This window comes from Branchiostoma lanceolatum, chromosome 2, assembly GCF_035083965.1.
Source record: "Branchiostoma lanceolatum isolate klBraLanc5 chromosome 2, klBraLanc5.hap2, whole genome shotgun sequence".
Taxonomy (NCBI): domain Eukaryota; kingdom Metazoa; phylum Chordata; class Leptocardii; order Amphioxiformes; family Branchiostomatidae; genus Branchiostoma; species Branchiostoma lanceolatum.
This window is the reverse complement of record NC_089723.1, coordinates 10,382,107-10,404,315: the sequence shown is the minus strand read 5'-3', so window position 1 is coordinate 10,404,315 and position 22,209 is coordinate 10,382,107. Positions and strand designations below refer to the sequence as shown.

At 41.9% G+C, this 22,209-nt stretch overlaps 1 protein-coding gene across 1 annotated transcript; it reads right to left on the bottom strand.

The window, feature by feature from the left end:
- Positions 1-14,929: 14,929 nt before the first annotated feature.
- Positions 14,930-22,126, bottom strand: LOC136427423 (steryl-sulfatase-like). The gene is made up of 9 exons (XM_066416264.1): positions 22,023-22,126; positions 21,368-21,445; positions 20,636-20,827; positions 19,803-19,924; positions 18,947-19,069; positions 17,783-18,481; positions 17,559-17,622; positions 16,122-16,342; positions 14,930-15,600 (listed from the first exon to the last, which is right to left on the bottom strand). Exons 3-9 carry the CDS (start codon positions 20,818-20,820, stop codon positions 15,254-15,256), a joined length of 1,761 nt encoding a protein of 586 aa, XP_066272361.1. The 5' UTR covers positions 20,821-20,827; positions 21,368-21,445; positions 22,023-22,126; the 3' UTR covers positions 14,930-15,253.
- Between the last annotated feature and the right edge of the window lie 83 nt (positions 22,127-22,209).

Here is a 22,209-nt window from a genome sequence, read left to right as displayed (position 1 = left end):
CATGTAAGAAAGACGTGGTGTAAGTTCGGGTCCCTTACCAGCTTGCTCCGGAACTGCAGAGGCGTTTTTGTTAAGAAATCTTTCAAACAGGATTGCAGAATACAGTAACGATACATTACCATGCAATATGGTGTGCAGGGAGCTTAGACAAAGATGTACATAATTTGAAGAAGCTGTCATCTGCGCTGCATGGTGATTTGTGAAGTGAATCCGTCACTCTTGCCCTTAATCCGTTATCTTAAACATTAAACCGTCAGCATAACTCGTAAACCGTCACCAGAGACCCTAGTCTGTCACCATTGCCCTTTATCTGTCACGAAATCCTTTAATCCCTCAGCGTGGCCCTTATCCCGTCATCATAGTTCTCTCACCATCACCCTTAAACCGTCACCATAGCCCTTAATCCGTGACCTTCGCCCTTAATACGTCAGCACAATCCTTAATCCGTCACCCTTTTACTTAATCTGTAATTGTTCCACTTAATCCGTCATCCTTACCATTAATCTGTAATCATTTCCCTTAATCCGCCATCCTTACCCTTAATCCATCACCTTAGTCCTTAATCCGTCACCCTTTACCTTAATCTGTAATCATTTCCCCTAATCCGCCATCCTTACCCTCAATCTATAATCACTTCCCTTAATCCGCCATCATTACCCTTAATCCGGCACCTTAGTCCTTAATCCTTTCACTTTCCTGTAATCATTTCCCCTAATCCGCCATCCTTACCCTTAATCTGTAATAATTTCCCTTAATCCGCCATCATTACCCTTAATCCGTCACTTTAGTCCTTAATACGTTACTCTCTCCCTTAATCTGTAATCATTTCCCTTAATCCGCCATCCTTACCCTTAATCCATCGCCTTAGTCCTTACTCCGTTACCCTTTCCCTTAATCTGTAATCATTTCCCCTAATCCGCCATCCTTACCCTCAATCTATAATCACTTCCCTTAATCCGCCATCATTACCCTTAATCCGGCACCTTAGTCCTTAATCCTTCCATTTTCCCTTAATCTGTAATCATTTCCCCTAATCCGCCATCCTTACCCTCAATCTGCAATTATTTCCCTTAATCCGCCATCATTACCCTTAATCCGTCACTTTAGTCCTTAATACGTAACCCTTTCCCTTAATCTGTAATCATTTCCCTAAATCCGCCATCATAACTCTTAATCCGTCGCCTTAGTCCTTACTCCGTTACCCTTTGCCTTAATCTGTAATCATTTCCCCTAATCCGCCATCCTTACCCTAAATCTGTAATCATTTTCCTTAATCCGCCATCATTACCCTTAATCCGGCACCTTAGTCCTTAATCCTTCCATTTTCCCTTAATCTGTAATCATTTCCCCTAATCCGCCATCCTTACCCTCAATCTGCAATTATTTCCCTTAATCCGCCATCATTACCCTTAATCCGTCACTTTAGTCCTTAATACGTTACCCTTTCCCTTAATCTGTAATCATTTCCCTAAATCCGCCATCATAACTCTTAATCCGTCGCCTTAGTCCTTACTCCGTTACCCTTTGCCTTAATCTGTAATCATTTCCCCTAATCCGCCATCCTTACCCTAAATCTGTAATCATTTTCCTTAATCCGCCATCATTACCCTTAATCCGGCACCTTAGTCCTTAATCCTTCCATTTTCCCTTAATCTGTAATCATTTCCCCTAATCCGCCATCCTTACCCTCAATCTGCAATTATTTCCCTTAATCCGCCATCATTACCCTTAATCCGTCACTTTAGTCCTTAATACGTTACCCTTTCCCTTAATCTGTAATCATTTCCCTAAATCCGCCATCATAACTCTTAATCCGTCGCCTTAGTCCTTACTCCGTTACCCTTTGCCTTAATCTGTACTCATTTCCCTTAATCCGCCATTCTTACCCTTAATTCGTCACCTTAGTCCTTAATCCTTTCCCTTAATCTGTAATTATTTCCCTTAATCCGCCATCCTTACTCTTAATCCGTCGCCTTAGTCCTTAATCCGTTACCCTTTGCCTTAATGTGTAATAATTTCCCTTAATCCGCCATCCTTACCCTTAATCCGTCACCTTAGTCCTTAATACGTTACCTTTTCCCATAATCTGTACTCATTTCCCTTAATCCGCCATCCTTACCCTTAATATGTCACTTTATCCCTTAATCCGTCACCCTAGCCCTTAATCCGTTGCCCTTGACCTTCATCAGCCATCATTGCCCTTAATCCGTCACCATCACCCTTAAACCGTCACCATAGCCCTTAATCCGGGACCATTGCCCTTAATCCGTCACCACAATCCTTAATCCATCACCCTTTCACTTAAGTAATCTGTAATCACTCCTCTTTAATCCGTCATCCTTGCCCTTAATCTGTAATCATTTCCCTTAATCCGCCATCCTTACCCTTAATTCGTCACCTTAGCCCTTAATGAAGACCTCATTTGCATAATTGATGAGAAAATAATACTAGTATGACTCAAGACAGGCTCGATGGATGGTCATGATTTTGGTATGTAGATAGAGTACAAGGGTATTTCTTACAAAACGAAAAATCAATCTAAAGTATGTATACTAGGTAACTTGAGAAAATTTCAATTAACCTCCTTGATCCTTGCACAGGGCCAGTTCCAGCTGGGTTTTGTTTATGCATCTGTCAGCATGGTCCAGTCTGTGCATGTCCCCGCGGTTAGATAAGATTTCATTTATCCTTGAAAGCCCAGGCAGAGTCAGTCACTCAGTGTATCCAACAAAACAGTAGCAGACTGAGGTCTAACCGCGTTTGGGAGAGAGTACTGTATAAGTATATAATTTATAGATCTACAGGCCGTCTTGTTTCCTAAAGGACCACAACTGGACACCTTTTGGGCGACAGAAAAGCAGAATGAACAATTGCAAGGTAGGTTCTTTTTGAGTTTGACTTCATTCTGTTACCAGTGTCTGTGTATGCATATGTGTCTATTCAAGGTTAAAGTTAACTTTTAGAAAATGTGTAATACCGACATTGAAGACATATGACATAGGGTGGCAGTGATCTGAGACAAAACAGCAAAACAGAACATAAATTTATGACAGCAACCTGAAAAATTATGCATTGGTCCAAGCAACAAGTGGGAAACTGATCAATGTTTCATTTCAGCAAAAACTTGTGATGCATTCCAATATTCATCTACAAATGATTCGTTTTAAAGTAAATATGGCAATTTTTTGCAAAAATGTAGTTGTATAAATGGCTTCTACGCATTAATGAACCTTCCCGCAGAACCGTAGCCTTGATAAGAGGAAATGCAATCTCTTTTAGTTGACAGTTCTCACGACCGAAATGGCCTTGGAAAAAACCAAGTAGACGTAAGGTGATCAATAATGCAGGAACTTGTTCCCTTCGATAAATGCCAAGGATGTCCTATTGCAGGTGTAGGTAGCTTTATGAAAGGTGAATACACCTGAATGTGCATTATGCTAATGATGGCCTATTTTGCATAATCTATGCAGAAACTTCATATTCCCTTTGTGTACATGCTACAGATGTCATATTGGATGTGTATGTAGCTTTAGGAAATGTAAATACAAAGGCATGGGCATTATGCTAATGAGCCTCATTTGCATAATTTATGCAGAAATTTCATTTTTCCCTTCCGGCATATGTCATAGATGTCATATTGGAGGTGTAGGTTGCTTCATGAAAGGTGAATACAACAGAAGGAGTATTATGCTCATGAGGACCTCATTCGCATAATTTATGCAGAAATCTATTTCCCCTTACGGCTTTTGCTACATATGTCATATTGGAGGTGTACAACTATTTCACGACCCACGGGGAAATTCCATTTCATTCGTCTTTTCTATGTAACACTATGGGAAAAAAAAAACTTATTTATTTTTTATTTGATTACAGTCCGTTGGGGGAAGTACCTGAGTCATAACTATTGCCAGCAAGGGAATACATTGTCAATCATACCTCGATCAAATTCCATCAGTGTGGAACAAAGAAGAAGGAAGAGAAAAATAACACAATTAACAACAGAGGCTGCCGAGGCACAACGGACATACATGCAGGAGTACCGGTCAAAAGAGACGCCAAATGCCACTAACAAACGGCTTGCAGCTATCAGAGCTAAAATGCAACAACATAGAAAATATGAACAAGGCAAAGAAATAACAATTGACAAATGTGCCACTGTTTTCCTTACAACATTGATCGTACGTCTCTACGAAAAGTTAACACCATTAATCCGTTGCCCTTGACCTTTATCATCCATCCTTGCTCTTAATCCATCACCATAACCCTTAATCTGTCACGAAAGCCTTGATCCCTCACAGTGGTTGACCCTCAATCAGTCACCGTTGCCCCTAGTCCGTCGCCATAACCCTTAATCCGTCACCATAGCCGTTAATCTGTTACCCGATAACCTAATCCGTCACCTTTTTCCCTTAATCTGTGATCCTTACCCTTAAATCGTCACCATAACCCTAATCCGTAACCCTAACCCTTAATCCATTACCCTTGCCCTTAATCCATCGTCAATGTTACATCTTGTTCTGACCAAATTTTAGGTCTTTTAGGCAATATAGATATAGACCACAAATGGTATGACATGTTATCAAAGTTGGGATGGTGCCATTGTGATTGGAACTTTGACTGGGTATCAATTTTAAGCCCTGTTTCCGAGGCTCTGGTTAATGATTTCTCCAGGCACAGCAACATGGATGCACCCATGGGAGTATTAGTTACAGGGTACTCGTCTGGTGGGCGAACAGAAGGACACAGCTGCAGTCACAGTCTAGTACCGTGGCCACAGTGTCTAGACGTATGAGAACAAACGGCATTTCTTGTGTTAGAAAACAACTCATTTCTAGCGATAATATGGAGATTTCTAACCTCTAATCGAAAGTTGTGACAACATGGTGAGCAAGAAGGAGTGTATCATCCCCATGTCAGCAGTGGAAACAACAACGGGGAAGCACGGCCAGAAGAGACTGAAGAATATGGACTGTTTGAAAATAGCAACACCAGACGTTTGTTCATTAATCTCCACGGCACGAAAAGTTGTTGCACATTCCGCAGACAGGACTTGACTATGGAAATCTAGATTCTGAGACTGGAAGGACAAATAACACCAGAGTCGATCTGTACAGAACCAAGGTAAGAGGCGTCTGTTTCTGTTTTTGTGCAGGTAGGTCTTTTCAGTTTTTTATGTTAACGTTACGCTTTCGTGGTCATTTCAGATACCTTTCATGGAAGGGTAGAGATTTCGGCAAGTAGCCATTTTCGAAACCATCTCGAGGTATGTTTGATATTCAGAATGGCTTTTAAAAGTGTTATTGAAACTTTTTAGGTTTGATGAAAAAAGAACAATTCGTTTTTGGTAGAGTCGTAACGGAGACTACCTTCAAGTTAGTCCATGGTAACTTAACTTAGCAGCCTATAATATATATATATATATATATATATATATATACGTCGCATTCATCCACGTTTCAAAATCATGTGCCATACAAACGTTGAAATTCCAGAACTAATTCTAGTATGCCGCATATCCACGTATAAAAATGAATTCCAATACAACTTATTTGTACACGTTTAAAAATCTACATCCCCGACAAAGGTACACTGTTACAGTAGAAAAACTTACTCGTCCACGTATGAAAGTCATACGCCTGACAAATGTAGAAATTCCAAAACTAATTCCAGTACATCTCACCCCCGACAAATGTACAATTAACTGAAGAAAAAGTACAAATGTACAAAAAACAGTACGTCCCATCGTCCACGTATGAAAACCATAAATCATATGCCCGACAAACGTAGTAATGCCATTCTAGTACATCTTTTTGTCAAGTATGAAAATGTGCACCCCCCCCCCCCCGACAAATTAATTTAGAATTAGCTGTGTAGTTAGAAAAAATAATACCGGTAAGTCGCATTTATCCACGTATTAAAATTTTACACCTGACAAACGTAAAAATTCCAAAACTAATTCCAGTAACGTTACATCTCATTTGTCCACGTTTGAAAACCTCAACCCCCGACAAATGTAGAATTAGCTGAAGATAAATTACAAATGTAGAAAAATGATACGTCGCATTTGTCCACGTGTAAAAACCATAAAAAAATTACAAATGTAGAAAAAAAGGATACGTCGCATTCGTCCTATTCTTAAAGTATTAGTTATACTCCCATTCCACTTGGACGGCGCTTTCGCCGCGCTCTCACTGCGACCTAAGGGCCCCATTCCAAGTCACCACACGGGTGTTTGTTGCCATTGTTAGAACTAATTCGAAACCTATGTAACTATTTGTAATATAAATGTCATGGTTTCTTAACATTTCGAAATTTGTTTACACTTTCTAGATGTTCCCACATTTTCGTGGAATATTCAAAATATTCATGGCTCTGGGAACAACATTTCTGATACTTTCTAAAGATTTGATACAGCACATTGCCTTTAATTCGAAATTTCAATCATTTTTTTTTCGAAAGAAGAAATTCAGAACCGCCTGCAGAGGTGTGGATTTGTGCGACAAAAAAAAGACAAAGTAGAAAGCCAGACAATAACGCTGAGAAACACCAAAAAAACAGCCGGACCCACTCCTCTGCTTGGAGAGTAATAAATGAATGGTTTATTACGTCGTTGCTTGGCACATCATACAGTACCAGCTTCATTGGCTGACATGCATTATTCTTTGCAATTAAAAGTAATCTAAAAGCAATTAAGATACATACATAAGCTGAACATGACAAACCTTACAAATAATTTTAAAGTAAATGTGTACTCGTCTCAATGCTTTGGTTTTAATACTAGGCTACACAATGAGTGCTAATGTCCCGGTTTGAAAAACTTGGTCAGATTTATATACGACTCAGTCTTAAAAATGGTGTGAATTATACAGTAATTCTGATTGTTAAACAAGACGAAGCATACTGAGAACAGCTTATTGCAAATGTATATCAAGATTAGCATAATTTGAAATTCAATGTTTTCTTTGCTGAACTGTAACAAATTGCTTGCTATCTGCGTAGTCTTGTAGAGGAACTCTGTGGCGTAGACCTGGTTGTCTCTTTATGTTCAGTTCAATAGACAAGAACCCTTTGCATTCAACTTTTGTACTTATACGTCAATAAACGTACATATAAAATTGGTATTTTCATGTTGTATGGCAATTGACAGGTGCTGGGGTCATGTAGATTAAAAAGAGGATTCTTTAAAAAAAAAATCACAATTTGCTGCTAATTAGTTAATAGCACCCAAAAATAGACAGTTGAAAGGAGCGCTGATGATACCCCGTCGTGCTCTCACGCCGAGGCGTGAGTTAAACAAACAGTTCATTTCTGCCTCTAACGTTAGCAGGACAACAATCAGAAAGAAACATTATCAGTGCCTATTCACTGCCCAATCTCTCGGCTTATCAATCAAACCTAGAAATCTTGCAGAAACGACCGATATGCGACAGAAATAACCGAAAGTACCCAAGTGTAAGTGGTAACAGTAGTCTACCATGCCGCCCTCCCACTAGAGCAACGCCACTAGAACAACATGTTCAACTGGGACGTAAAAAAACCTGCAGTAGATCTAACTCCGCAAGGCCTAGTGCAAATTATGAACGCCGATCAGCCAGCACGGAAAACATACAGGCTTTATTGTAAGCTGAACAGTGTAAGGTGAAATCCTCTCTGGTGGTTTCGTCTCGTGGGAAGTTTGTTCCCGTGTTGTTCCGGCGCGGCAGACATGGCTGTCTCTCCCGGGGAGGAGTTGAAACACGTTGTCTAAAATATCTATCTTTAAACGTATGTAGATTTGAATAATAAAATCTAAGCACTACAGCAGTATTGTTATGACGTTATTACTGTGAACTTTTGTATCTATAATCATTTGACAATAGTTTCCAAGCAAGTTCCCCTTACACACAGAATAGACTCCCCCAAGCAGGCCGCTGTGCTAGAAATGTTGCAACATAGATCTACGTTCTTTTTTGGCGTTTTCCTCCAGAATCTCCGTGATTTTTTCGGTAAGATCCCTCTATAGAATATAACCTTTTAGTTTACAATTTACCGATACCATGGTAAAATTTACTGATACCATGGGAAAAGAAAGCCTTCCTTTGACAGTACATGTTGCCGAACTTGAGTACATGTTGCCTTACTTCAGTGACAGATCAAACCCTTTGCGGCTAGCGGCTAGCCCGCTCTCCCGGCTTTGCTTTGTGCCGATTCTCGGGCTTATTTGACGTGGTTAAAACTTTTGCTTTTGCTCATTACGTGTGGTATTTTGTCCACTGATCATTTGCAACGTTGCTGGCCCTTTTTGTGTAAGCCCCCGTCACAAATCAAGAAATTAGCTCGGCCGACTTGTTGGCGAGCTCCAAATGGCGATTTTCGGGCGAAGTACGACCGACGTCCTGTCGATTCTACGGGCTTCGGGCGAATTTTCGGAGCTCGGCCGACGTTCGCGTGTCACTGGAAGCTGCGCTTAAATTCAGCGAGGCCTCGGCGACGATTTTTGAACTCGCACAGCTCGTCAACAGTTTGCCCGTAGCTCGCCCGAGCAACGCCCAGCGCTCGGCCAATATTCGGGCGGGCATCCGAGGATTTTAGACCCGATTTTTGGTCGGTCGGAGGTCGCCCGAACTCTTCGGCCTCGTGCGAGCCTCGCACGGGCCTTGAACAATAATCGGACGACCGTCGTCAGTGTTCCGGCCGACTCATGAAAAGTAAGGCGTGCTTCGGGCGAGCGTTGTGCAGGTGTTGATGGGAGCTTGGACGGGCCTCGGCCGAACTCCTTCTTGTTTATAGATAAAAGGAAACGACAGTTTGGTTTATAACATAAGATGATAAATGATACTGTAATATTAACTAATACTAATTTCAACTTGTCGAAGAATGCTGCCAAACTTTTCTAATGAAAGACAATTCAATGCAAAGTTAAATTTTCATTGAAAAAAATTATAAATAAAATGTTGACACCGAAGACAATGCTTCTTGTTTCTATTTTGCTATTGGTTTGGATGTTTCAATTTGTATATTAATGAACTGGGGCTTGACTTTTGAGGTTTGACTTCACTTCCTGAGTTTTTCCTCCACAAAATGACTATTTGAAAGTCCACTGAGGCATTATAGACATATGTTTGTCTGCCGAGGCACGCCCAGGCGTCGGCAGGGCGTCGATAGGCTTGTCAACGGTCGTTCGAAGCTCGGACGGCGTTCGCCCGAGCTTCGGTCGATTTCCATTTGGTGAACATTTTTGGATCGGGGTTAAACGACTGATCTGTTGACTTTGTGGCTCCTGCACTTGTATTCTGATTGGTCTATAACAAAATTCCTCTTTATGTGATTATTTTCAGTGTGCCCACCTACTTCACTTGTGCCCTTCAGATTTGCCACAACTCAGAAAGTAAAGATGGTCCAAATATGAGCTTGTTACAAGGCCATTTGATTCTGACTTCGTCCGTGTCCAAGAGATGGTACCGTCTTATGTGGGAATTATGATTATTAGCGTTCGACGGACGTCGCCCGAGCTCTGTTCAATTTGTGACGGGGCAGGTTTTCAGTGAAAAATACGGTCGACGCTCGGGCGAATTTGAAATTCGGCGAGCTTCCGGCGATCTACAAAATCGGCCGATGCTCGCATGAATTGTGACGCCGGCTGTAGCAAAATTACAGTTGAATTGTCCTTATTCTCCGGAGGAACTCTTGGTATGCTTGCCGGTGTCCACAGACAGTGTCACGCCACACTGACTGCCTGCCCGGTCGGCGGTCAACGCCCGATCCAAAACATGCTTTGTTAGGATTAGCGGCTCGTTACGGGGGGCAAATGACCCATATCTTTATTTCGAAATATTTCGAAATATGAAATAAACCTATCTATTTTTCAAATCTATTCAGAAAATGATCTCTTTTGACAGTCACTTTCGAAATGTTTGCAAATAATCAGAACAACTTCTGAAACATAGTATTCTCATATTTCCTTTTGTTAGAAACATTTATAAATACTTATAAAGATTTGTAATTGATAAAAAAATAATCCGAAGATATTATAAATATCATTAAAAAACCGTGTGGTGACTTGGAATGGAACATACCCCCATTCCACTTGGACGGCGCTTTCGCCGCGCTCTCACGGCGACCTAAAATTGGCCAGATCGCCGTGAGAGTGCCGAACTCCTGGAAAACGTGCTCAAGTGGAATCTCTACGGCGACCCAAAATCTCAAATGTCAGCAACCTTTTATGAGCGAACAAAGATTTCACAGATAACTCAACGGAATGGGGGCCTAAATTAGTAAAAGTCCGTCAAAACTACCTGCACAACTCCAATTTTACCTGTGCTAGCATGCAGATTTTGAGCCCTACACGTAATACTCTTCACTCACCTTACAGGATAAGAGGTCAAATTCCTAGGGACCCAAAATTATGAAATAGCTTATCAGTTTCACATATTTAACTCCAAATGTTGTTTTCCTAGCTAAAGATAAAATTAGTACTATCTTACCTGTACTAAAATGCGAATTTCGAGCCCTATTTTTATTAATCGAACTCCAAAACCTTGAAGTAAGTATAACACGCCATATTCGTAGGTACTAAGAAATAATATGTCAAACATCTTATCAGTGCCACATACATTCTAAATTTTGTTTCCCTGCAGGACCTAGCAACTACATGACTAACCCGCCACCGCCAACTACTTTGAGAAAGAAAAGCCAATCATGATTTTGGAATAGTCTAATTCAAGTCAATAATTCAATAGGTTAAATCGACCGAAGCTGTCTACCGTCTTCAGAGACGACAAGAACCAAAGAAGAGAGCATTCAGGTTGATATGTTTCTGTATGTTTTTTCTCGATCCCTGCACAGGTCACCTATACCGGACTACAAGGTCATCCGTAGCACCAGTTATCCACTAGGGAGAAACAATCCAGGCCTGGAACAATCTGGCCGTTTCCCACACAGACTCTCACCGCAGCAGGGGAGGTCGCCGGAGACCTTCCACTGCATGCCGGACTAGCATCAGAGCAGTGTTACAATGATTGTGCTGTTACAACCAGACATCACCTGACACGATTTAGAGAATCCACACACTGGCGTGCGCATGTTGTCCACTTTATTTGATTTAAACGAATACGTATTGTCAATTTTGTTGTTTATTTTAGTGTGCAACTTTTAGAGGCTGATTTTGCATGTTTAACGCTATCAAAGAAAATACAGGTGATTAACCTCGTCGACAACAGTTCAAATCAAACCGGATGTACGAATGGTAGAAACCCAATACAAATGTTTATGCAATTGCAAGCTGCAGTAACATTTCACTCCGTCACTTAATACGTTCAAGAAGTTACAGTGCAACTCCTTACCAAACTTGGAACGGTTACTTTAGAATTAGTCTGCTATTGTTGTGCTATAATTCTTTGACGGTTATTCATTTGTTTAAGTGAACTGCAGCGAAGAGATAATGTAATCAATGTTGTGTGAGCAGAGTAAGACAGGAGAAGAGAGATTTGTAAAACTAGGAAGTTAATGTCAAGAGAGAAATAGAGACCTTCAGTAAGGATCGTAGTAAGCCAACATTATGAAGTCACAATCAGTCAGTGTTATAACGTTTACGTCTCCGTTGGTAAGTATGCGGGAATCCTGGTCTCTGTGTCATTTCTTTATCCTTGATGTGGTCGTCTTCAAATCGGCATCTAAAAGAAACCGTATTTATACATCGGCTATTCTTTATTGTAAGAAGGAAAGGGTCTTAAGTATTCACCATTTCAAAATTGACTTAATTTTATTCCAAAAGCTAATTTGCCATCTCACCATTAAACAAACTAATCGTTCATTGTTTTTGTGGCTGTCGTCCCTACAACTCTGACAAGACCACAACTGCCATGTTCTTTAAGATCACGTCTCCTACACTTTCTAATTCAACATCACATTAAATAACAAATCTATATTAACCCTCTATCGTTGGGGATCTTGTCGTCCCTTATTTTCGACAAGATCACAACAACATGATGCTCAGAGGACCTTGCTTGTCCTTTAGTACAGTGGGCCTTGTGTCCATTTGTGCCAACGGCAAGGTCACAACACCACCACACTAATAACATTCATCTCTTACACCTAACATTAGTGGCAAAAACTACCCCTCCGGTCAAAATGGTCACACATAACCCAAAACTAGGAAAAATATAGGGAACCAACATTAGCCACAAAAACCACCCATAATATTATCGATTCCAACACTTTCTAATCCAACATCACATTAAATAACAAATCTAAATAACCCTCTATCGTTGGGGATCTTGTCGTCCCTTACTTTTCGACGAGACCACAACAACATGATGCTCAGTGGACCTTGCTCGTCCTTAAGTACAGTGGGCCTTGTGTCCATTTGTGCCAACGGCAAGGTCACAACACCACCACACTAATAACATTCATCTCTTACACCTAACATTAGTGGCAAAAACTACCCCTCCGGTCAAAATGGTCACACCTAACCCAAAACTAGGAAAAATATAGGGAACCAACATTAGCGACAAAAACCACCCCCAATATTATCGATTCCAACACTTTCTAATCCAACATCACATTAAATAACAAATCTATATAACCCTCTTTCGTTGGGGATCTTGTCGTCCCTTACTTTTCGACGAGACCACAACAACATGATGCTCAGTGGACCTTGCTCGTCCTTTAGTACGGTGGGCCTTGTGTCCATTTGTGCCAACGGCAAGGTCACAACACCACCACACTAATAACATTCATCTCTTACACCTAACATTAGTGGCAAAAACTACCCCTCCGGTCAAAATGGTCACACATAACCCAAAACTAGGAAAAATATAGGGAACCAACATTAGCCACAAAAACCACCCATAATATTATCGATTCCAACACTTTCTAATCCAACATCACATTAAATAACAAATCTAAATAACCCTCTATCGTTGGGGATCTTGTCGTCCCTTACTTTTCGACGAGACCACAACAACATGATGCTCAGTGGACCTTGCTCGTCCTTAAGTACAGTGGGCCTTGTGTCCATTTGTGCCAACGGCAAGGTCACAACACCACCACACTAATAACATTCATCTCTTACACCTAACATTAGTGGCAAAAACTACCCCTCCGGTCAAAATGGTCACACCTAACCCAAAACTAGGAAAAATATAGGGAACCAACATTAGCGACAAAAACCACCCCCAATATTATCGATTCCAACACTTTCTAATCCAACATCACATTAAATAACAAATCTATATAACCCTCTTTCGTTGGGGATCTTGTCGTCCATTACTTTTCGACGAGACCACAACAACATGATGCTCAGTGGACCTTGCTCGTCCTTTAGTACGGTGGGCCTTGTGTCCATTTGTGCCAACGGCAAGGTCACAACACCACCACACTAATAACATTCATCTCTTACACCTAACATTAGTGGCAAAAACTACCCCTCCGGTCAAAATGGTCACACCCAACCCAAAACTAGGAAAAATATAGGGAAGCAACATTAGCGACAAAAACCACCCCCAATATTATCGATTCCAACACTTTCTAATCCAACATCACATTAAATAACAAATCTATATTAACCATCTATCGTTGGGGATCTTGTCGTCCCTTACTTTTCGACGAGACCACAACAACATGATGCTCAGTGGACCTTGCTCGTCCTTTAGTACAGTGGGCCTTGTGTCCATTTGTGCCAACGGCAAGGTCTCAACACCACCACATTAGTAACTTCCATCTATCACACCCACACATTAGTGGCAAAAACTACCCCTCCAGTAAAAATGGTCACACCCAACGTTAACCCAAAGCAAGAAAAAAATTAGCAAGAACACAAAAAAAGAAAACTAGCAAGAAAAACACCCCTCCGTCAAAATAGTCACACCCAACATTAGCGACAAAAAACACCCCTCCCTATAAAATGGTCACATCCAACATGGCCGCCCCCTTCCTTGGATGCAAAAACAGAACAGGTTTTGCTATCGCAAACCTGTAACAATTTATTACCCAAAATTTTGCAAAAAATCATATTTCAAAGACTGATAACTCTTCATAGGATTAAAAGATTGAAATAAAACTTACATTTCTGTAATTCCTGGTTTATTCTCTATCAGCCCACCAAGTTTCATTTGAAAATATCAATGTTTGATTGATTACCACACCTCTTTGTATAATTGTATCAAAGGGCGTTGTTCGTGTAGGGGTCAAAAGGTCAAGGTCAGATAGCCGAGTCAAAGCAGACACATATCAAAATATGTACCTCAGATACCCTACTTTTTGGAAATCATAAGGAAAATTTGCCACCTCAGGCGGTACTGACATCTCATCTGGCCCATGGAATATTTGTTTATTTTGCCACACTCCAATCAAGTGGAATAGTTCAATAGTTGGAAATAACAGCATCAGCAAGTTTTTTTTACCCAGCCAGGACTTTTCATCTAAAAATGACAACATTGACATGTCGTTTGCTAGGTTGTGTGTGGTGATGCACGTTCTCTATTTTACGATGTAACAGTGACTATACGATCACGGCAAGGAGCGAAAGAATCCATCCTATATCTGCTTACGACATTGGGCGATAGCGGACCGGATTTATGGGAGGGCAGTTCCACATGCTCGTCAATATAGGGGTGCCATTACGACATTGACGATAAAAGCAGTTACGCTGTAACAAAGACATTGTGCATCACCACGCCCAACCCAGCACAATATAAAGTAAGTATCGACAATCACTTTGTTTAGTCATATCTCTTATGGGGATGGGGTAACTTTAACGCCACTGTCGTTTTGTCTTCTTTACTTTGTTTGTTTGTTTGTTTAAGATGACATGCTATTGTAAATACATGCTTGTTAGCGATTTATCTGGAAACATGACACGTATTTGACTGCAATAATTGACTGTGTAAAACTGGATACCGAACATTGATTTTGTAACTTGAATACAGAATAAGGTACAAGACGAAGCCACTTAATTGTATAGTAACGATAGAAATATCATTTTTAATCATCTTCACTTTTAATCTATGACTAGTGATGAAAAACTATTTTTCTGATGCGCTGTGACTATTGTATGTTAAACAAACCCATCTCAACTTATACCTAACATCACGAAGAGACGAGAAGAAGACGAACCTTAATGATCTAAGAGCAGCTTTAGAACCATGTTTCAGATTTAATTTAGTATCAGAAGTCCTGCCACAATATGCACTTTGCCAAGACTTTGATATTTGTGTACCTGTACTTATTAGCCCGAAAGGGCATGAATGTACGGCAAAAGGCTATCATTTATTTATTAAGCATTATTCGCACAAGAACAGAAGGGAAGATGACCACAGCATGGTTGCAGCCATGGGCGCCAGAGAATATTTCTCAGGGAGAACTGATTCTCGACTTGTTCTACGGACGACATGTGATCTTTAACGCCCTTATCAATGGTCGAGATGATCTCGGCAAACTTCGGCTCGCTCTCGGGTGTGATCGGGCTTCTCTCGGATGGATCCTTGGTGACGTCGAACAGCAAAGGAGGATCGTGATGAGTGACGTAATCACCCCTGCAGTCACACAGGAAGGCGTCGTAACAGCCCTCAGTCCCGGGATCCCAGTTAGGGGTGGTGTAGTGTGCCTTCCAAACAGACTCACCTATATGCGGAGCAACAAGGCATCATTGGTCAATCAAAGCGTTTTGTCATTTTCTTCAATCCACATTTAAAAGTTCGAATAAAAAGCTGTCCCATTGCTGACGTCACACTTCTGTTCAGGTCACGTGATATAGATTTCGGGTCACTTTAACTTGAGAGGGATCACAGGGCTGCATCGAAAGCTTGTTGGTTGCGTTAGCGCTTTACTTGGTGTACTGAAATATCGTGTAGAATCTTTATAGAATTAAAGATTTTACATTCACAGATGAGCTTAGGAACAAGACAGTATTACCTTAACATGAAGCGTCCTTACATCATTCATAGCAGAGTTTGAAACACAATACTAAACATTCTTCGAAATCCATCATAATGCATTACGGTAACGGGAGAAACCCCTTAGAAATGTTGTCTTTAATTGTTTAAGAATTTGTTATTCACAGGTAGAGAGAACAAACTGATAAGGCCTGGGTGAAGTGGCGGTGCCTAAACTGTTTGTCTACAAGAAAGCGTGACCGTGGTTACCTGTAGGCGGCCGGTAGCGGGCTGCATGTATTACGCTCCCGCAGTAGTGGACGAAGAATCGGTGGTCTGTCACGTTCTTGCTTTCCGACAGGAGAGGCATCAGGTCACGGCCGTCGATCACGCGGTCCCCGGGGGTCTTCAGCTGGGCCAACCGCAGAACCGTGGGGAACACGTCCATCTGGCTGGTGGGCTCATCCACAACCGTGCCCGGCCGCACATCTCTACAGGGGAGATACGATAGCGAATATGTCAGACTCACACCATGACGACTTTTGGTTGACATCGCTTTCATACTCTCCAAGCTGTCTTCGATGGTCTATGTTTGGACATATCCTTAGAATGCCACGAGACACACCTGCACAAAACGCCCTGGAATGTTCAATATTAGTTTACAACAGACACAAAGCACGCAAAGGAAGACACTGTGTCAATCTACTATATGATTACTAAGCATGTTGAAGGGAGATCTGAAGCACATAGTGCGAGGCCCCAATACAACAGTGAAGAAACCCCAGGAACTAAGAGAGCTCGCAAGGTGCAAGGCAAAGTGAAAGAAGATGAAAAAAGACTGAATGCAGCGGCAGGACGTTTCTACGACTGCAGATGCAGAAACCAGCGGATGATGATGACGATGACGATGATGAGGATGATGATGAAGCTGTCTTCATCACACTGGTATCCATAAAGCATCCTGGACTCAAGCCAACGGTACTTCCTGTAGCGCCGTGGAAAAAAAACCCTCTGACCTTGAGCAAAGTCCTGCAACCTTTCTCAGACCTTTCTGCCAACCGTGACCTACCTGCCTGTTATAGTGTCCCGGACGTGCCTAGAATTCAAATATCAATAAATTGCGGACACCAAGCCTCAATTTCCCTGAGGTACAATTGTAACAAGTTTATTCCATTGATAAAGCACCATACTCGGGTCAATCGTCATCGTCGTCAAGGTATCAGACAGAATTTAAACATGACCGCGTGGTATCCCATGGATGGCACCCCTTAAACTTCCACAAATGATGACAAGTGCCTTCTCAAGGCACCAAGAGTCATCATTACATACTCCTGCCATCAACTAACTTCCATTAACATTAATCCGCTGGGTTACATAAATCCGCCACCTTGAAAAATTGTGGGTTTGATAGATCTCTAGTGCAGCACCCCCACGTATGTACAGTTAAGATATACAGGAGTGCATTACACTAGGGGACGTTGGGTTGGAGATCTGTTTGGGCGTATCAGGGTGACGGAATTATGTTCCCTGGTGGAATTATATTAGTAGATGTTACATTCTTTAACCAATAATTTCTTCCACCAAGCGGCATTAAGTTGAAATTCATAACGCATCACAACGACTATGAGTTGCCATCTTTACAGATATACACAGTATGGTTCAACGTTTTACTTTATATAGACCAAGGATGTTCTTGTAATGACTTACTTCGGCCAGCGCAAGACGGTTGGCATCCGGATACCTCCGTCCCACCCTGCCATTCCCTTTCCTCCTGTATATCGATGTAAAAAATACCACAAAATGTTATGATCTCAATTCATTTGTGCTATTAGAAGGCTATACGAAGTGAGAATAACTCTGACAAGATGCATTTTGTGTGACTTGTGTGTGACGTGTTCTATTATATGCAGAGAGTATACTTGATTACGTACCTCTGAGTATTCCGTTGTGGCCTCCTTCCCTCTGCCCGTCTCGGATCTCCTCGACATGGCCGCCGTTATCAGACGTCAGGTACACGAACGTGTTGGGAGACAAACCTTTCTTCTCAATGGCGTCCAAAATACGACCAACTGCCCAGTCCATTTCCTCGACATTGTCACCATAGCGACCGTGTCGGCTCCGCCCTTCAAATTCTTTGGTAGTAAAGAGAGCCGTGTGGACTTTGAGAAAGGAGTGGTAGAGGAAAAACGGCATGTCTGCGTTGTCGTCTATGAACTTTAACGATTTGTTCACAAGATTCGGCGTGAGATCTTTCAGACTATACGGTTGCTCCGCTACTTTTTCGTTTTCCATGAGAACACAGTTCCACGGCCTAAGCATAATCACGAAAACCTCTGGAAAGACCATAACTAATGTGCAAAACGTCAGAAGGGACAACAACGTCATCCAACGAACGTGCATTTTACCGAGAAACTTGATGAGAAGCAAAGATGCGGCTCCGACCAAGTACGCCCAGTAGACCTGTTTGTATCGTCTGTAGAAATTGCTCATGCAGTACACACTCTCGCCGTCTTCAGCACATTCCCTGAAGTTTGTGATCGGCGTGCCGTAGAAGTAGTCGAAGCCGTGGTTGTTAGGGTGATGACAGAGACTGCCGCCGGAGGCGCAGTGTAGGCCGAGGTGCCATTTTCCTGTCATGAAATATGGACAAATGTAAATCGAATATCTCTTACCTTCGTGAAATATTTAGAGTCTTTTGTGAATTTCCTGCCTTTGCAACTGTGAACCCGGGCCAAGCCAACCTTCCCCTCATGGGGGAGGAACTTTGGACCCGGGCCAAGCCAACTTTCCCACCTCGAAAGGCTCTGATTACATCCTCATCTTCATATCCTGCCTCTCTACAACATTTGAATAACTACGGACACACACCAAGACTAACAAACATACATGCAGACTGAAAGCATTACCTTCATTTTTCACGGAGATGATAAAACTTTACTTTAGATTATCACTTTTCTTCCACCATACCTGATAAATTATCAGGTATGGTGGAAGAAAAGTGGTCTATGCTATATAACGGATGCTACATGCATGGTTTTAGTAGAATGCCTATTTCAACTTTTGTAAGAACTTCATAAGTATGGATTTGCACCCACCTATCAGGGCAGTGGCGTATCCAGCCTGCTTGAGCAGTGTTGCAAACGTTGTTTCATTGGCGGGTAGTCCGCCTGTACTGGCAATGGTAGGCAAAAACCTTAATCCGTGGTTGGCTGCCATACCTACAGAGAAATGGTACATGGAAGCGATATGATGTTATGATGTTATGGTATGATTCAGGGAAAATGTCTGCTATATGGAATCAAGGCAGGAGACATATCACCTTTTACAGCTAGATCTTGACTGAAAGTGTAAACAATAGGTAAAGCCCCTGTCACACTTGTGCGTATATACAAGTCCACATGGGTTGCGTATTAACATGTTTTTGGTTTAGGTTAAGTTTGCAGCCGAATAAGTGATTTCTTAGGTTCAATCACAAGGCTGCACAACGGTCTATGTAGAAAGCAACTTTTCCCCCGCAAACCTTACTTAAACCACAAAAAATGTTAATGCGCAACTCACACGCACTTAAATATACGCATAAGTGTGACAGGGCCCTAACGCCGGCATCACACAGTCCACAGATCAGTGTTAGTCCGTGGTATAGATATGCGTTACCTGACCTTAACTTGAACCAGGCGTCAGTAACTACTTGTCAGTAACAGGTGTGCGAATCATGTATGAATCAATTACAGGTAAAGGCAGGTTAAGGTATAATGGAAGGGTGGCTGAGGCATATTTTGAAATTGATAATAATTGCTGAATAAGATAATCACTTCATAAGCTCTATTTCAATTATCGATTACCATTATCTACCATGTCACCTAGGCAATACGTACGCTCGGAAAACTTTTGCAACACGAGAAACAACATTAAAAAATCGTATTTCGTTTTTAGAACAGCCCAAGTACTGACCGCTTCTGATGGGGTACCTCCCAGTCAGAAATGCCGCCCTGCTTGGAGTACACATGGCTTCTGCCGCTAGGTGGTGTGTCAGCTTCGCTCCTTCGGAAGCAATCCGGTCAATGTTTGGTGTCCTGTAGTAGTCAAGTGAATGATACCAGAGTGACCAGAAATTTCATAAGTAATTCAAACGAGTATCATTGATAACAAAAGTGTGAGTTTTTTTGTGTTTTGGCGTCTTTCAAAATCATATTTTGACATCATGAATCACCTTCAATTTATAAATTCATGTCACTCAACGGTCGCCGTTCAGTGGAACGGTGGCATACCTTGTGGCCGTACGGGCAAGTCAATAATGGTACGAAGTCCTCTTATGTGTAACGTTATGTCGCCGTGTATCTGGAAAGTTGCCAAAACTGAAGGCATCATGCCCCTACACCTACGTTTTTATCAGCCTCCTTCGCAGACGTCTTGGAGCGCCGGTGTTTATCTTTATTGGGGGAGGGGGCTGATACGGGATTTTCAACATGGGCTAAAGGCCCTGTCACACTTGTGCGTATATTCAAGTCCGTATGAGTTCCGCAGTAACATTTTTTGGTTAAGTAAACTTTTGTTTTCTACTTTAACCCACCGTTGAGCAGTCTAGTTATCAAACAAAAGAAATCACTTACACGTATTCGGCTGCAAACTTAACCTAAACCAAAACACGTTAATACGCAACTCATGCTAGCTTGTGTATACGCACAAGTGTGACAGGGGCTTAAGGTTCTCTATGATCTAATCGGCCGTCAGAGGGAGTTTCGTATCAAGAAGTCTGCGAAGGAGGATACATTTTTAGGGAATACCTGATTGAGTCATTTCCGAAGCAGCCGACATCTCCGTAGCCCAGGTCATCCACCATGAACAGTAGGAAGTTGGGCCTGTCGATGCGCTGGGGGAGTACGGATGGACACAACAGCAGACACAACACAGACAACCAGACAACCACACAGTGGACGGGCGGGGAGGACTTCATCGCCCCTCCTGCCATGCTAGAACTGCAAATAACCACCATTGACACTAAACCGCCGGGTTACATAAATTTATCAAAACAGTGTGTTTGAGAGATCTCTAGTGCAGCTCTCCCTAGGTATGCACAGTTTAGACATGCAGAAGTACATTACATTTGGGGGATGTTGGATTTGAGATCCTTAGATCTATCACTTTGAAAAAAAGGGGGGGTTGAGAGATCTCTAGTGCAGCTCTCCCCAGGTATGCACACTTTAGACGTGCAGAAGTACATTATATTTGGGTGATGTTAAATTGGAGATCCTTAAATCTATCACTTTGAAAAACAGAGGGTTTGAGAGACCTCTAGTGTAGCACCCCCAATGTATGCACAGTTTAGATATACAGGAGTGCATTATACTGGGGGACGTTGAATTAGAGAAGGCGTCGATATCAATATTGCGACAAGTGTTAAAAACACTGCACCCAAGCCATTAGGGCGTCAAGGGCTTTTGTCCAGCCTTGCATGTCACCTTTGGCACATATAACATGGTCGGCTGTTTGTACAACACTACCTGACTAGTATTTACCCTTTTCAATGCCGTTCTTGCGTGTGTTGACACTGTTTGTTGTACGCCACAGTCTCGTTCCACAAGATGATCAACTTACTGAAATCAATGGCGAGAAACAATTACATACATGTATGTTCTTCAAACATTCTATTCACCCCCGTGTTAAACCACACGTAACAATTGATATGCTGCATTAGTATTAGCATATTCAAGTCTGTGATTTTAAATATATCGCAAATACGTTACAGTTTTGACCAACAAACAGGTGGTAAGAGCCCTCTTTGCCAGTTATAATCTTTTCAATTTTGCGCCGCCTCCTTTTGTTCTTATGGGTAATACAAACAGGCACTCTGCCAAAAGGTCATCGTCGCCAGGTAGGGCAAGTATGTCAAACCTACTTGATTTACGGCGTTTCTTCATAACCAAAAATAAAGTCTAACCACATAATGAAGTCAAATGGCCACTATTATAATCAATGAACTGTGACCTGATCAGCCGCTACAGGTGATCTGACAGAACTGAAGCAAACATCTAAAGGGGTGCAGGAATTCCATTCCTTTTTTTCACCGACGCAGATTAGTACTCAATCACATGAGAAGACCACAGAAGGCACATCTGTGCAAATGAACTCAGCAAATACAACATTCTGTAGCTGTATATGATAAATACTCACAAAACACCCTTCAGCTGGAGGCAGGTAGCAGGGGTATGTTGCATGTGACGTCCGGCAAACAACTTCCGCGTCAGAAGTGGGTGAAAGGGGATACTTTGACTGTGAACTTTGCCCCTGTTCTTTTCCAATGCAGTAGGTCAAAAGGCAATGTCAGACGCTGGCAACAAAATAACGGCTCCGGATGTGT